General features: G+C 38.8%; 1 protein-coding gene across 2 annotated transcripts in view; it reads left to right on the top strand.

The window, feature by feature from the left end:
* Positions 1-17808, top strand: part of scfd2 (sec1 family domain containing 2) — a 233370-nt gene that overhangs the window by 194094 nt on the left and 21468 nt on the right. For both annotated transcript variants that reach the window (XM_063002093.1, XM_063002092.1), the window contains one exon: positions 14767-14912. In XM_063002093.1, coding sequence (XP_062858163.1) covers positions 14767-14912 — 146 coding nt within the window. The remainder of the gene's footprint in view (positions 1-14766; positions 14913-17808) is intronic.

Genomic DNA, 17808 nt, shown 5'->3' with positions numbered 1-17808 from the left:
TCCAGCATGATAATGACCCCAAACACACCTCTAAGACGACCACTGCTTTATTGAAGAGGCTGAGGGTAAAGGTGATGGACTGGCCAAGCATGTCTCCAGACCTAAACCCAATAGAACATCTTTGGGGCATCCTCAAGCGGAAGGTGGAGGAGCGCAAAGTCTCAAATATCCGCCAGCTCCGTGATGTCATCATGGAGGAGTGGAAAAGCATTCCAGTGGCAATCTGTGAAGCTCTGGTAAACTCCATGCCCATGAGAGTTAAGGCAGTTCTGGGAAATAATGGTGGCCACACAAAATATTGACACTTCAGGAACTTTCACTAAGGGGTGTACTCACTTTTGTTGCCGGTGGTTTAGACATTAATGGCTGTATATTGAGTTATTTTGAGGGAAGAATAAATTTACACTGTTATATAAGCTGCACACAGACTACTTTTCATTGTGTCAAAGTGTCATTTTGTCAGTGTTGTCCCATGAAAAGATATACTTAAATATCTGCAGAAATGTGAGGGGTGTACTCACTTTTGTGATACACTGTATATATATATATACACGGACATCCTGTTAAATTCCTCAGTGACTACAAAGTCCTACTTATGACCTTTACATTCCTAATTGATTTAGCTGTTGCATGTTTTACCAGATGTAATTGTGCATTTTAAAATTGGTTTATGTTTAAGTACACCGACATAACATTATGACCACCAACAGGTGAAGTGAATAACACTGATTATCTCTTCATCACGGCACCTGTTAGTGGGTGGGATGTATTAGGCAGCAAGTGAACATTTTATCCTCAAAGTTGATGTGTTAAAAGCAGGAAAAATGGGCAAGTGTAAGGATTTGTTTGAGAAGGGCCAAATTGTGATGGCTAGACGACTGAGTCAGAGCATCTCCAAAACTGCACCTCTTGTAGGGTGTTCCCGGTATGCAGTGGTCAGTATCTATCAAAAGTGCTCCAAGGAAGGAACAGTGGTAAACCGGCGACAGGGTCATGGGTGGCCAACGCTCATTGATACACGTGGGGAGCGAAGGCTGGCCCGTGTGGTCCGATCCAACAGACGAGCTACTGAAGCTCAAACTGCTGAAGAAGTTAATGCTGGTTCTGAAAGGTTCTGACAGCAAAAGGGGGACCAACACAATATTAGGAAGGTGGTCATAATGTTATGCCTGTAATTTTTATTTTATTTTCCTCAAAAAAGGGCTATATATGTGAAGATGAAATGTAAAGATTTTTATTGCTTTGTCAGTTAGGGTGGCTAGCTACAGTATAAAGCAAACTAGCTCACTTTAAAGTTAAGTTATATAAAAGCGCACATATTATAAGAGGAAAGAAGAATTTCTTCTACCTTGGATCACCACTACCATTGAATGGAGTTTGGCAGACAATGTTGGTGAGACATATTAACAAAATAATCACCATTCATTATTTACCTAAAATCTGTTGCTACCGATATTAAACGGGACATTTGATTTTAGGTATTACATAAAAAAAAATTATTGGGCTGTAAAAATGGGCTATACTGCTCTAGGAGATCAGTTAGACATGCATGAGCCACAGGATTAGAAGAACTTAATGTGGAACAGCATGTGGAATGAGAATGTGCATAACTTGTTCTTTGCATCATGTAGCTATAGAATGTCAGATCAGTATTAAATGTTACGTCTAGATCCCCGACTGTAACAGTTGGAATTATAAACCATGGTTTGAGCTGTAGGGTAAATTGGGCAGACTTACTACCAAACATTAATTCTTCTGTTATATTTCTGCTGAATCTAGCTGATTCTTGACTTTTAGGTCAGGCGTACAGGTCTTGCTCTGTATTTTAGTGTTCTGTATGACTGGAAATAATAGCCTGAGCCATTACAAAGACAGCAGCTTAGTCAAAAACTGCCATATAAAGAATCTGGCTGTATATATAAAAGTGGGATTCCACCAAATTAAATCATTAGCTCTGCGTTTAATGTCTGAATGTAAATAAATTGCAACCCTACTCTTGACTGTTCCAATAATTGTTCCATTAACTGCTATCCAGCTCCTTCCAACTCACAAACGATGATGGCTTACGCAGGTCTGTAGTGTGGACAATTTGTTCCCCCATCCTCACCCATTCTTGTGGTTGCATTTTGTATTCAGTGATGTAGCTGGATGTGGCTCAAACATGGATCTGGTTTATTGTACCTATTTTAGAACTGTTATAGCTAAACACAATTGAAGCAAAATTCATTCATTAATTAACTTAATAATATAAATAAAATGCACCAAAATGAAATCAAAAAGTAACAGAAACATATATAAGAATGTAGAGGCTGGTTAATATGAGTGAACATTTTGGTGTTCTGTTAAAAAATGACTTGGGTAATGTACCAATAAATATATACAGAGGTACCTTGTAACTCGACATTCCCTAAACTCAAATTCTTTGAAAATCGATGCACTTCGTAAAGAAATTTGTACCCTTAATGTTTCCCGTAAACTTGACGTGTTTAACTTATTAATTTATTAATTTAATTAATTAATTTAACAATGAACAGCCATTTTGTTTAGCGCTTGGCGTGAGCGGTGCAGTGAAACATCATCAAAGTGCGAATATGTAATCTACAATTACTGACTGTAGTCCATCTATTTCTCTACATACTTTTTTAACCTGCTTTCACTCTGTTCTTCAATGGTCAGGACCCCCACAGGACCACCACAGAGCAGGTATTATTTGGGTAGTGGATCATTCTCAGCACTGCAGTGACACTGACATGGTGGTGGTGTGTTAGTGTGTGTTGTGCTTGTATGAGTGGATCAGACACAGCAGCTCTGCTGGAGTTTTTAAATACTGTGTCCACTCACTGTCCACTCTATTAGACACTCCTATCTAGTTGGTCCACCTTTTAGATGTAAAGTCAGAGACGATCTCTCATCTATTGCTGCACTTTGAGTTGGTCAACTTCTAGACCGTCATCAGTGGTCACAGGATGCTGCCCACGGGGCGCTGTTGGCTGGATATTTTTGGTTGGTGGACTATTCTCAGTCCAGCAGTGACAGTGAGGTGTTTAAAAACTCCATCAGCGCTGCTGTCTTATAAACTCATACCAGCACAACACACACTAACACACCACCATGTTAGTGTTACTGCAGTGCTGAGAATGACCCACCACCCAAATAATACCTATTTTGTAGTGGTCCTGTGGGGGTCCTGACCATTGAAGAACAGGGTGAAAGCAGGTTAAAAAAGTATGTAGAGAAATAGATGGACTACAGTCAGTAATTGTAGAACTACAAAGTGCTCCTATATGGTATAATTGTAAAGAATTCTTGTAAATACCAAAAAAAGAACTGATTACTTATTTGCTTAGACTTCCTGAGAACACTCTTAGAAAGATTCATGAACATGAATGCCATGAGACATTGGGTGTGGTTGGTTCTGATACAGCACCAGAACTAATGATAAACCAAAATGATATTCATTATTCCTTTTTATTGCTATTTTACCCTTTTTCTTATTAAATCAAAGATCATAATCGAACTGCAGGTTGACACATTCACAGATGGAGTGCAGTAGAGCTGAACTCTATGCCTATGCGCCTCCTCTCAAAACAAGAGGGTTGCGTGAGAGAAGAAGCTGGTAGTTCTGTGGTTAAGCATGTGTGCATGCGTGTGTCTCATTTCATCCAAACACCTTGTCTGACTCAGGCAAGCTCTTGGCTTCGTTTCCAGATTTGGTGCTGTGATCATCGTTTCAGTCTGTACCACAACCTAAACATGCTTAAGCATCCCATGCTGCCAATGTATGTTTTGGCAGCGAGTCAAATGCCTGTCTCTGGCTGCATACACACATACACTTAGTCATTTGATGTGTGGCAGGTCTTTATTTTTAAAGTCATAGCTATTTAGCTCAAACATGGTCCAGCACAGGGTGGTAACAACGACAACTGAAAACAGTTTTTAATTGTTTTTTTTAATTTTATTTCTAAAACATAATTAATACCAGTTAATCCATATTTATTCTCTGTGTTAAAGTGTAAGTGTGAATATGAGATGAATCTGCATGTGTGGAATAACCGTCAAATTCACTCAGAAAGCTTCACATGTATCTGTGTTTAGCTGGATTTTCCTCCTGTTTCACTTTTAAACTTGTGTTTTAGCTGGGGGTTCTGAGAAATTGTGAAAATCAGCTTTTCTGAGAGTCTAAAACGCTTATTGTTAAAAAAGCTTAAGATGGTTTAATGTACTAACAGACTGACACTTCACTTAATTATTGCTGCTCATAAGTTCTCTCCACTAATTGAATTCCTCAGTATTTTTAATACAATAAGTCACATTAAGCTTTGTTTACGTTAAGCTTTGTACGTACTACCTGAGTCGCTTTTACCGCATCATATCAAACAGTTGGTCTCATTAGAGGTGCTTTGAAAAGGTCAGTGGCAAACTGGGTCAAAGTTCAATCAGGTAAACACTGAGCGCAGTGGTGAGTGCATAAATCGCAAGCCCAGCGTGGCAAAAGTGAGTGGTGTGGGCAGTGCTTACGAAAGTGTCACTCCATAGGAAACACTGGCAGTGGCACAGCCAGTGCAAAGCGATTTTGGCGCTTTTCATGTGCACTTATGCTTCTTAATTGCATGCCAAAACATTTTCAAAATCATAGCCATTAGCCGGTTGGAAGAACAATTGACCGAGTGTTACATGCTGCTCAAGTTTAGTCTACTGATTTATTGAAGAGGTTTTATTTTAGCAAATTTTACATAATGCCTTTTCCAGCTGTCACCACTTCTGTTAAATACACTTTTGTCTGCATATGCACAGTTGTAGAAAAACAAAGCAAATATAAATAAAAGTGTATATAAGCTAAATAGCCAAATTGCTGAGCTAACATGCGGGTGTCTGTTAGATTTTTAAACTAATAACAGTTTGGTCTTTCAGTGCATCTGAGATGACCTCAAGCCCAGAGAACTTGTGTTTATGCATAGAAGTGCTGTACTGCTTTCTCTGTGCATGACAGAGTTTTACATTGCATTTCTTTATGCAGTGGTGGATTGTGTTTAGTGACGATGGTTTCCCGAGGTACCCCCGAGCCTGTGTGACTGTACTCATTACAGTATCATAACAGTTTCTCATGCAGTGTCTGAGGGATTGAAGGTCACACATATTCAAAAGTGGTTTCTGACCTTGTCCGAGACTAATGTCTTCAGATTCCTGGAATGTTTTCACAATATTATGTATGGTAGTTGGTGAAAGACAAATTCTTGCATTCAGAATTAAGGAATTTCGGTTTTTTAATTGAGTGACAATTTTATAACAAAGTTTGGAAGGTGGTAAGCCACAACTCCAAGCCTTTTTGGTTCCTTTTTTTTAAAACCCAAGCATGATACCCTCCCTTGTTACCAACTTTTTATAACACATATTGCCCCTGTCGCCACTTTTGCTGTTATGTACAATATACAATCAAGTTAATCAGCGAAAACATTAAGTTATTTCCTTTGTACTTTTGTCAATTACAAATTACAGATTACAAAGTTTCCTCAGATTTAGATTGCTCTTTAACAGCTTAGTTGTAAACAAAAAAGTCAAATGCATGAGTTATACAGGACTGGTCAGAAAAAAAGCAATCCCTATTTGCATAACTTGCATAGCCAATGGAAACTATTATACAAAAAAAAACTGGTTTTCAAACCTCTAGAATGTGTGGAAGTATGTTGCCTGGTTTTTATGCAATAGTAACATTTAAGCTAATTATTACTAAATTGTTACAGAACTACTAGTCATAACTGAGTTTACTTACATTATACCACCAAAATTCAGGAAAAACATGTGTTATCATAAAACCTGTGTTAACATCTCACTAACAACATGCTACATAAACTAGCCTCAGTAATACAGTTACACAGTTAGAATTACTGTTAACTATTTGTTTTGAATTTACAATGTGTAAGATCAGCTAAACTAGCTAAAATCAAACATTAGCAAGCTTCTGCTAGCTACCAAACTCTGTTGCTAACTTGGCAGCAAAGCTATTTAGTCCTAATGTTGTATTAGAATAAAAAGGAAAGCCTTTATCTGTCATATCTACAGTACATATACACATGTACAGTACAGTGACGTTCCTTTTTTTTTTTTTTTTTTTTTGTATATCCCAGATTTTTTGGAGACCAGGGTCAGAGCACAGGGTCAGACAGGGTTAAGGGCCTTGCTCAAGGGCCCAACAGTGGCTGCATGGCAGAGTCGGGATTCGAAAGGTCAACCTTTGATAGGCTTCCACTGTCCTCTGAAATGTTTTTGTTAGAGCTCAGATTTATGATTTCAGTGAGCAATTATGAATGTGTCAGTGTATTTTTTGTATTGTACAATTTTAAACCTAACCTTTTAAGGACATAAATGTAATTAATTAAAAAAATCCATTTGAAGTTTTTTTTTCCCCTTAAAATTTTTTTCCAAGCGAAAAACCTACATTTAGTGTTTTTTGTCAAACCTTTTGGAACGTTACCTCACATATAAATAGCACAGCCATTCTTCTGCATCTCTATTTTAGGTTAAGTTTATCTCTGTTTAGTGAGGAGTGACAGGGTGAGAGAAGGGATCAGAGGAAGCTAGCAAAACATTCCATTCCAAAGAGTGGCACATCAAAACAAACAGGCAACAATTTAGCAGCAGTCTATCTTTAGCAGAGTGTTAATAAATCCTCTCCCTTCCTCTTCCCGTCCTCTCTTTTTTCTCTATATTCCCCTTTTTTTGCTGCTATTTCTGGTAATATGAAGTGCAGGTGCATGAGGATGTTTTAACTAAATAACATACTTTAGCCCAAACGCTGTAGTGGCTTAAAATTGCTTTCCTGTGACTCCTACATGCATGACTTTCCATGGAAGACGATCAAACTGAATTAACCGAAATGTCTGGTGCTCACAAATCACCCATATAAATATTTATACTAAATGAAGATTAAAGCTTTACACTCTCATAAATACGTGATTTTAATTACACATACTGCTGATCGTTTGGGGGTTTTCCCATTTGAGGAAATGGAGAATTGTTTATAAAACTGCAAACAGAAGCCAATGCGCATAAACATACAGTGGAGGGGAAAGCGGTCAGCCTGCACTGCAGGTGTTGAAAGACTTTCTGTTTGGGTTCATTGGCAGCACAGAAAAGCTTTCCAACTGATTTAGTGCAGCTGTGAATCCCTGAGAAAACAACATATACAGTGGTATGTAAAAGTTTGGGCACCCCTGATATTTTTCATGATTTTCCTTTATAAATCATTGGTTGTTTGGATCAGCAATTTCAGTTAAATATATCATATAGCAGACGAACACAGTGATATTTGAGAAGTGAAATGAAGTTTATAGGATTTACAGAAAGTGTGCAATAATTATTTAAACAAAATTAGGCAGGTGCATAATTTTGGGCACCCTTGTCGTTTTATTGATTTGAATACCTTTAGCACTAATTATTGGAACACATAATTTGTTTTGTAAGCTCATTGACCCTTGACCTACATACACAGGTGAATCCAATTATGAGACAGGGTTAAGGTGGGCAATTGCAAGTGTTTCTCCTCTTTGCATCTTCTCTGAAGAGTGGCAACATGGGAGCCTCAAAACAACTCTCAAATGACCTGAAAACAAAGATTGTTCAACATCATGGTTTAGGGGAAGGATACAAAAAGCTATCTCAGAGATTTCAGCTGTCAGTTTCCACTGTGAGGAACATAGTGAGGAAATGGAAGACCACAGGCACAGTTCAAGTTAAGGCCCGAAGTGGCAGGCCAAGAAAAATCTCAGATAGGCAGAGGCGAAGGATGGTGAGAACAGTCATAGTCAACCCACAGACCAGCTCCAAAGACCTACAACATCATCTTGCTGCAGATGGTGTCACTGTGCATCGTTCAACTATTCAGCGCACTTTGCACAAGGAGAGGTTGTATGGGAGAGTAATGCAGAAGAAGCCTTTTCTGCGCACACGCCACAAACAGAGTCGCTTGAGTTATGCTAAAGCACATTTGGACAAGCCAGCTTCATTTTGGAATAAGGTGCTGTGGACTGATGAAACTAAAATTGAGTTATTTGGACATAACAAGGGGCGGTATGCATGGCGGAAAAAGAACACAGCATTCCAAGACAAACACTTGCTACCCACAGTAAAATTTGGTGGCGGTTCCATCATGCTGTGGGGCTGTGTGGCCAGTGCAGGTACTGGGAATCTTGTTAAAGTTGAGGGTCGCATGGATTCCAGTCAATATCAGCAGATTCTTGAGAACAATGTTCAAGAATCAGTGACAACGTTGAAGTTGCGCCGGGGCTGGATACTTCAACAAGACAACGACCCTAAACACTGCTCAAAATCTACTAAGGCATTCATGCAGAGGAACAAGTACAACGTTCTGGAATGGCCATCTCAGTCTCCAGACCTGAATATTATTGAAAATCTGTGGTGTGACTTAAAGCGGGCTGTCCATGCTCGGAAACCATCAAACCTGACTGAACTGGAGATGTGTTGTAAAGAAGAATGGTCCAAAATACCTTCAACCAGAATCCAGACTCTCATTGGAAGCTATAGGAAGCGTTTAGAGGCTGTTATTTCTGCAAAAGGAGGATGTACTAAATATTGATGTAATTTTTCTGTTGGGGTGCCCAAAATTATGCACCTGCCTAATTTTGTTTAAATAATTATTGCACACTTTCTGTAAATCCTATGAACTTCATTTCACTTCTCAAATATCACTGTGTTCGTCTGCTATATGATATATTTAACTGAAATTGCTGATCCGAACAACCAATGATTTATAAAGGAAAATCATGAAAAATATCAGGGGTGCCCAAACTTTTACATACCACTGTATTAAAGAATCTGGGAACGCCACTCCTCGCTCCTCTTCAGTCAGGACTGAGCGCTGACATGCAGGTGTGAACCTCTGATAGATGTGTTGACATGATGAAGTTCAAGTCAAGGTTGGAATACCTTGAATGCTCACTTAAGGCTCACTTTAAAGGGTCATAAGGGTGGTATGGTGGCTCGATTGGTAGCAAGAAGGTCCTGGGTTTGCTTGTCCTTGCATGTGTCTGCCTGGGTTTCCTCCGGGAGCTCCGGTCTGCACCCACAGTCCAAAGACATGCAAGTGAGGTGAATTAAAGATGCAAACTTGCCCGTGACTGTGTTTGATATTGAATTTGAACTGGTCAATCTTGTGTAACCTGTAACTACCTGTCCTGTCGTGAATGTAACAAATGTGTGTAAAACATGACGTTAAAATCCTAATACATATATGAATAAATAAAGAGTCATGATCCTAGAGCCATTCTACAACCCCAAATCAGAAAAAGTTGGGACAGCATGGAAAATGCAAATAATAAAAAAACACTGAGTTTCTTACATTTACTTTGACTTTTATTTGATTGCAGACAGGATGAAACTGAGATATTTCATGTTTTGTCTGCTCAACTTCATTTCATTTATCAATAAACATCCATTCCTGCATTTCAGGCCTGCAACACATTCCAAAAAAAGTACTTTGTAATGTTGCCATTCCTTTTCACCACACTTAAAAGACGTTTTGGCACCGAGGATACCAAGTGATTTAGTGTTTCAGTTTTTATTTTGTCTCATTCTTCCTGCAAACACGTCTTAAGATGTGCAACAGTACGGGGTCGTTGATGTCACTTTTTTCGTTTCAAAATTCTCCACACATTCTCTATTGGGGACAGGTCAGGACTGCAGGCAGGCCAGTCCAGTACCCGTACCCTCTTTTTCCACAGCCATGCCTTTGTAATGTGTGCAGCATGTGGTTTGTATTGTCTTATTGTTGCCGGTGGTTTAGACATTAATGGCTGTATATTGAGTTATTTTGAGGGAAGAATAAATTTACACTGTTATATAAGCTGCACACAGACTACTTTTCATTGTGTCAAAGTGTCATTTTGTCAGTGTTGTCCCATGAAAAGATATACTTAAATATCTGCAGAAATGTGAGGGGTGTACTCACTTTTGTGATACACTGTATATATATATATATATATATATATATATTCTTTACGCATTTTCTCCCCTTTTTCTCTTTTTTTAGCATGTCCAATTGCTTCATGCTTTCTCTCCACCAATGCCGATCCGTGCTCTGATTGAGGAGAACGAAACTAACCCACGCCCCCTCCAACACATGGGCAGCATGCCGTATGCATCTTATCACCTACACTTTGACGAGTGCAGTGCAGCTCAGCGTTGTGTACGGAGAGACAACACCCTGAGAGCAATCATTGTTCATGTGGCCGCTCAGCCTTAGCCAGCAGGCAGAGCTGAGATTCTATACGATGTATTCGAGATCCCAGCTCTGGTTCCAGCGTGTGTTTTTATTGCTGCGCCACCTGAGCGGCCTAGCACATCTAATTCTATCGTCCCAAAAGATCTCTTTAAAATCCAATCACACTATAGCTATCAAGAACAAATTTTAAACATCTGTTAAACTCAAACCTTGACACCCTTCCATGCTGTTCCATGCTTTAATGATTATGTGAAAGTGCTGCTGCTCGGGCATCAACCTGGAACTCCCACATAATGCTTTAGCTTACAGTGAATCACTGTGCACCTACTGAAATTAGATCACTATGTCCTGGATGCCTGTTTCTTTGAATCTGTCTCTACAGGGATCCCTCACCTTGTTACCCAGCAAGCAACACTTTTCACAGTGTGTCTGTCATTTTATAAGATGGATGACTCTGTTTTCATTTCTTACTCTGCTTGCTGAGCTGCTTTCCTCTGGGTCACTGATTTCAAGACCCATTCCAGTTTAATTCCCCTGATACAGGTGCTTCTGTTTTTTTCTGATTTCCTGGAACACACAATTTAATGTACTGCACTGGCAATCACCTATTGTTACATATCACACTAACTGTACCTCATCACTTCTCACTCCTGGTGTCAAGTTGGGTGTTTGTATAGAGACGACTGATAAATCCTACAAAAGATGCAATTCTGTTAAAGCCACATATACAATAAGGGGGTAGACTTGGAGGGTATGTGCTTTTAGCTTTTTAGCATAGGTGGTGCACATTCTCAACAATTTTTCATGATCTGTGTGTGAATACAGTGCTCATGTTTATAGTGGCAGTATACACCGATCAGCCATAACATTAAACCACCTCCTTGTTTCTACATTCACTGTCTATTTTATCAGCTCCATTTACCATATAGAAGCACTTTGTGGTTCAACAATTAATGACTGTACTCCATCTGTTTCTCTGCATGCTTTGTTAGCCCCCTTTCATGCTGTTCTTCAATGGTCAGGACTCTCCCAGGACCAGTACAGATCTACCTAATCTACAAGTTGGATCCACAGGTAGAAGTGTCTAATAGAGTGGACAGTGAGTGGACACGATATTTAAAAACTCCAGCAGCGCTGCTGTGTCTGATCCACTCGTACCAGCACAACACACACTAACACACCACCATGTCACTGCAGTGCTGAGAATGATCCACCACCTAAATAATATCTGCTTTGTGGTGGTTCTGTAGGGGTCCTGACCATTGCAGAACAGGGTGAAAGCAGTCTAAATGAAGTATGTATAGAAACAGATGGACTACAGTCAGTAATTGTAGAACTTCAAAGTGCTTCTATATGGTAAGGGGAGCTGGACAGTGGACAGTGAGTGTAGAAACAAGTAGGTGGTTTTAATGTTATGGCTGATCAGTGTATATTATTATAGCCATTATAGCCAATTTCAATTGGCGCAAGGCACACAGCAACATCCTGGACAGAAGCGCCAGACAATCGCAGGGCAGACACACATACACACACCCATTCACCTGTAGGGCTGTTCAGTGTTTCCAATCAACCTGACTGCATGTTTTTGGACTGTGAGAGGAAACCAGAGCTCCCGGAGGAAACCCACACGGACACGGGGAGAACATGCAAACTCCGCACAGAAAGGACCTGGATCACCCCGCCTGGGGATCGAACCCAGGGACCTTCTTGCTGTGAGGCGACAGTGCTACCCACCGAGCCACCGTGCCACCCATGAATTATCATTTTAGCATTTTATTTCCTACAAAACATTGCTTAAATTTTTTTTACTAATAAATGATTTGTATGTACTAATGTGGTGGATCTAGTAAACAGTATTAAAACAAACTGTTTATTTTAAATATTTTGTATAATAAGGCACATTAAAGCAATATGTATATAACCTCAACACTGAACTTCTGTGTGCTGTACTGCTTTTTTACTTGAATAGTAGATTTTCCATCATGTGTATCAATACTATTCTACCCTGTGGGGTCACTACCAAGGCAATGGAAGAAATATCTAATTTGTGTCCACCAACAGCTTCAATGCACACCTGAGGCCCTGAATATCATACTGCCTTCTTTGACCAGTACCTGGAAACAAAAAGACAACAGTCTTCAAGCAAAGATGATGGTACAAATACAGTGCTAAATCCCTTGAAAGTGTTTACCTAAACTGACAGTAATCATTGTAAAGATATTCTGAGAATGTTATTGCTGAACATATTATTAAACATTATTCATCCTTAAAAGGTGATCAATGTAGTGTATGAACTAGAGTGTTTTAACAAGTAAGGGTTCACGCTGTTTCAAGATCTGAAATTTCAATGTCATCTTTTGAGAAACCCTGATTCTGAGTACTGATGCCTTTTTCTTAGATCTAATTGCCGATATAATTTTAGCCAGTGTTCCTATTTAAACATGAGATGAACAGCATTTTTGACTGAAGCTCATATCTGCCGCCTGCTTTTGATCCAAAATGTATGTGAACTGGGTACATGTACATGCCTGCCACAGAGCATAACAGTATTTTAATTGTATCATGCAATACACCTGTCAGGAACCATGTACACATTATTGTACACAGTGGGAAAATAACATCGCCGTTTTACCACTGTTTCTTCCTTGGACCACTTTTGATAGATACTGGGAACACCCCACAACAGCTGCAGTTTTGGAGATGCTCTGATCCAGTCGTCAAGCCATCACAATTTGGCCCTTGTCAAACTCACTCAAATCCACTTGCAGCCTAATATATCCCACCCACTAACAGGTGCCGTGATGAAGAAATAATCAGTGTTATTCACTTCACCTGTCAGTGGTCATAATGTTATGCCTGGTCGATGTGTATATATACACACCGATCAGGCATAACATTATGACCACCTCCTCCACCTTTCTACACACACTGTCCATTTTATCAGCTCCACTTACCATATAGAAGCACTTTGTAGTTCTACAATTACTGACTGTAGTCCATCTGTTTCTCTACATGCTTTGTTAGCCCCCTTTCATGCTGTTCTTCAATGGTCAGGACTCTCCCAGGACCACCACAGGACCACTACAGAGTAGGTATTATTTGGGTGCTGGACTGAGAATAGTCCACCAACCAAAAATATCCAGCCAACAACGCCCTGTGGGGAGCGTCCTGTGACCACTGATGAAAGTCTATAAGATGACCAACTCAAACAGCAGCAATAGATGAGCAATAGTCTCTGACTTTATATCTACAAGGTGGACCAACTAGGTAAGAGTGTCTAATAAGTGGACAGTGAGTGGACACGGTATTTAAAAACTTCATCAGTGCTGCTGTGTCTGATCCACTCATACCAGCACAACACACACTAACACACCACCATCATGTCAGTGTCACTGCAGTGCTGAGAATGATCCACCACCTAAATAATACCTGCTCTGTGGTGGCCCTGTGGGGGTCCTGACCATTGAAGAACAGGGTGAAAGCAGGTTTAAAAAAGTATGCAGAGAAACAGATGGTCTACAGTCAGTAATTGTAGAGCTACAAAGTGCTTCTATATGGTAAGTGGAGCTGATAAAATGGACAGTGAGTGTAGAAACTAGGAGGTGATTTTAGAGTTATGGCTGATCAGTGTATATACACAACTTACATATACAAGTTATCCATGTTAAATTAGTAAGACAATTTAACTTTTTTAACCGTACCATCTAATTAAAGCAGTCACTTGAACATGGTGCTGCAAAAAAATGGTTGTGATAGATATGTTAGAGCAACAAAGGGTTACAAAGCTACAGGACTGCTAATGGACTAGAGAAACCAGATGCAAGAAACTTGGTAAAGATTGGTGGTTTTAGTGGTCAGTATGTTGAAGCAAATACATTATACTAAGTATGAAGTATTGTGTTTGTGGTGTGCTTTGATACCTCAGGGCCTGGGTGGCTTTTTGTTACTGAGGGAATTTAAAAATTCTGCAGGAGAATATAAAGCTATCTGTCCTTGAGCTGAAGCTAAGCTGGTTATAATGCAAAATCCTATTGCAAGTTTGAACCTGGCTTTAAAAATAAACAGTATTATAACTTCTCAAAATTCTAAATTTAACCCAATAGAGATGCATTGGAATGACCTACATTAGTTATATAATGCCTTACAACCCAGCAGCGTGTTTCACTGAAAGCACTCCTGCAAAGTAGAGTGCTAAAATTACATGTAAAAGACTAATATCCAGTTATAGAAAGCATTTGGTTGTCGTCATTGCTGCAAAAAGTAGTGCTAGTTATGAAGTGAGCAATGTTTTTTAATTAAATAAAACAATGTATTCCAAAGAGGTTTTGTATACTGTAGTTCACTTTTGTGTATTGTTGTAATTTCGTTTATGGTGTGAAAATAATGCAGTGTGTCAAATGTGCAGTATTTGTGGGAATTAAACAGGTGCAGTTATACTTTTACTCTACTGTATTTACTGTGTGGCTTGTACAATTTAAAGACATTACAAAGCTGTGAATAATCAAAATGACGTCTTACTCTGTGTGTAGGAGTATCTAGTCCTGAGGAGCTGACAACAGAGAGGGCACACACCGCGTTGGAGCATGTTTTTGAGACGTTGAATAGTCTTGGCCACACCAGAGAGCACCTGAAGCAACTGCACTCAGTGTACAATGCTGGTGATGGTACACACCAGGTTAGTACCATTGTTTAGATGATTATGAAACAAACTTGTGTTGTATCACTACTGCACCCATGTATCATTAGTTGTCTTGAATTAAGAAGTCTTGGTACCCTTTCACCTTTAAAAAAGTCAAAAGTACATTGAAACTGACAGAAATGTACAGTATTTTAACTTAAAATAGTACAACAAGCAAAAATGGCATGGACAAAAATATTGGAAGCCTTTACTTAAAGTTTTGTAGCACAGCCATTGGAGGCAATTTATGTAATCAAGCATTTTATTAATTTTGAATAAGCACTCCTGTTCTGGTAGTTTGTCTTACTTTGAGCAATTTTTTCAGCTCTCTCAGGTTTGAAGGGTCATCTAAATGTGGTGCAGTCTGGTGATTTTGAGCCATTATCCTGCTGACAAATAGAATAGAATACCTTTATTTGTTGTATGTACATATACATGTGTATAGTACAACAAAGTAAATTTTTCGTATATCCCAGCTTGTTTAAAAGCTGGGGTCAGAGCACAAGGTCAGCCATTGTACGGCTATTGTAAGGCCTTGCCCTAGCCTTACCCACTAGGCTACCACTGTCCCTATTGACCTGTGATTTACACTGGGCTGTAAGTTCCGCTCTACAATGCATTGTGCCTGAGACAACAAAGCAGCCCCAAAACATCATTGAGCATCCACCATGTTTCACATTAGGCATGGTATTCTTTTCTTTAAAAGCTTGTTGATTTATCCTATACATACAGAATTGCTGTGACATCAATTAATACGAATTAATTTTTTCATCTGTCCAAAGCTTATTCTCCCAGAAGGACTGTCGTTTTTTGCTTTGTTGCACCTTGCGTGCAGTAAATGTTTTAATAAAATGTTTTAATAAAATGCAAACGTACCAATATTTTTGGCCACATTTGTAGTCAAAATACATACATTTGTTATAGACATGTATGCCAAGGCAATCGTGAAATTTTAATGTCTGCTTATTGTCTTACTGTGACCGAAATGTACTAATGGTGTGAATGCTGAATGACATGCAAGTTATTTGTCTGCATATGACAAATAACTTTGATCTTAACATTTTCAGTTATTTGAATGCATAATTTTCACAAACATTTATTGTGTTATGTCAAAAAAATATTCTGCTAGATACAGTATACAGTTAGATTAACAAGTTATTGGTAAACATTTTTAATGCTTATATTTACATTTATGGCATTTAACAGACACCTTTATTCAAAGCGACTTACATGACAGTTACAGTATACAGTCTGAGCTATTGAGGGTTAAGGGCTTTGTTCAAGGGCCCAACATCAGCAACATGGCAGTGGTGGGGCTCGAACCATCAACCTTCTGATTACTAGTCCAGTACCTTAACCACTAGGCTATGTAAACTTTTGACTTGAACATTGTTTTTGTTAATACACTATCGTGTGTCATATCAAAACAGCCAGTAATATTTATTAGTAGACATTTTGTCCTCACAACACAGAACTAGTGTATGGTTTTAGCAGCCTTGTTTTCTGCCCCACATGCGTCAGAGCTGATAACTACATTGTGTGTGTATGTGAGGAACGGAACCTACCTTCTTGTTCTCTGTCTCTGTGTTACTGTGTCTTCGTGTGACTGTGTGGGACTGAGTTTGACAATAATGCTGGCTGTACCTGTGAAATGAATAAGAAGGACCTACTGATAGAACAGACAAAGAACTGGGAGAAGTAAGACAGATAGTGTTAAAGAGAGGAAGAGCGGGAGAGAGAAAGATGGGAAGTTATGAGTTTCAGGACATTTTGTTCAATGTGGGTGCAGTGACTGCAACTTTCAATGATTTCAAAAAACGTAGCAGTCAGTCAGATATCATGAGCTTTCTACTGAGTAGTTACAAACCCAGTGATTTAAAACAGCCAGAGTGAGAGTATGAAAATCTGAAAATAAATATATAAAAAACAGGGACTATAATATTAAAGTTTAATACAAATTGCATGTCACAGTTTAGCATAAAACATTTTACTCTGATATACTAAACTCAATAAACTAAACTAAACTCACTTTAAAGAACAGTGTCCCAAGTATTTACCAATGATAAGATTACTACATTAAACACACTGTTCAGAAAGTAGAGTGCAGTTTAATACACAGCCCTTCAACTCACCTGCTTGTTTTGAAAATTCTACCCACAAAATATTCTACAAAAACATTATATGCACCTAGTATTACACTCGCAGTCATTTTGTTCCTGATTTTGAGTCATTTTCCTGCTGGCAAACCCTTGACCTGTGACTTTCTGACACAGCAAAGCAGCCCCAAAACATTACTGAGCCACCTCCATGTTTCACATTAGGCAATTCAATCATTTTCAATGTGAAATTGTTTTAACAGCATAGCAGCCAAATATTTTAGCAATCAGTCAGATATCATGAGCTTTCCGCTGAGTAGTTACAAAACCAGTGATTTAAAACAGCCAGAGAGAGAGAGAGAGCATGAAGAGCTGAAAATAAATATATAAAAGAACAGGGACTAAAATATTAAAGTTTAAAACAAATTGCACATCATAGTTTAGCATAAAACATTTTGGTCTGATATACTAAACTCAATAAATTAAACTAAACTCACTTTGGAGAACAGAGTGTCCCAAGTATTTAGAAATGATGAGGTTAGTACTTTAAACACCCTGTTCAGAAAGTAGAGTGCAGTTTTATACACAGCCCTTCAGCTCACCTGCTTGTTTTGAAAATTCTACCCACAAAATATTCTACAAAAATATTACATGCACCTAGTATTATACTTCCAATAATTTTTGTTCCTGATTTTGAGTCATTTTCCTGCTGGCAAACCCTTGACCTGTGACTTTCTGACACTGTCTGAGTCAGCAAAGCAGCCCCAAAACATTACTGAGCCACCTTCATGTTTCAC

This window comes from Trichomycterus rosablanca, chromosome 9 (assembly GCF_030014385.1).
Source record: "Trichomycterus rosablanca isolate fTriRos1 chromosome 9, fTriRos1.hap1, whole genome shotgun sequence".
Taxonomy (NCBI): domain Eukaryota; kingdom Metazoa; phylum Chordata; class Actinopteri; order Siluriformes; family Trichomycteridae; genus Trichomycterus; species Trichomycterus rosablanca.
This window is presented reverse-complemented; position numbering and strand designations above follow the sequence as displayed.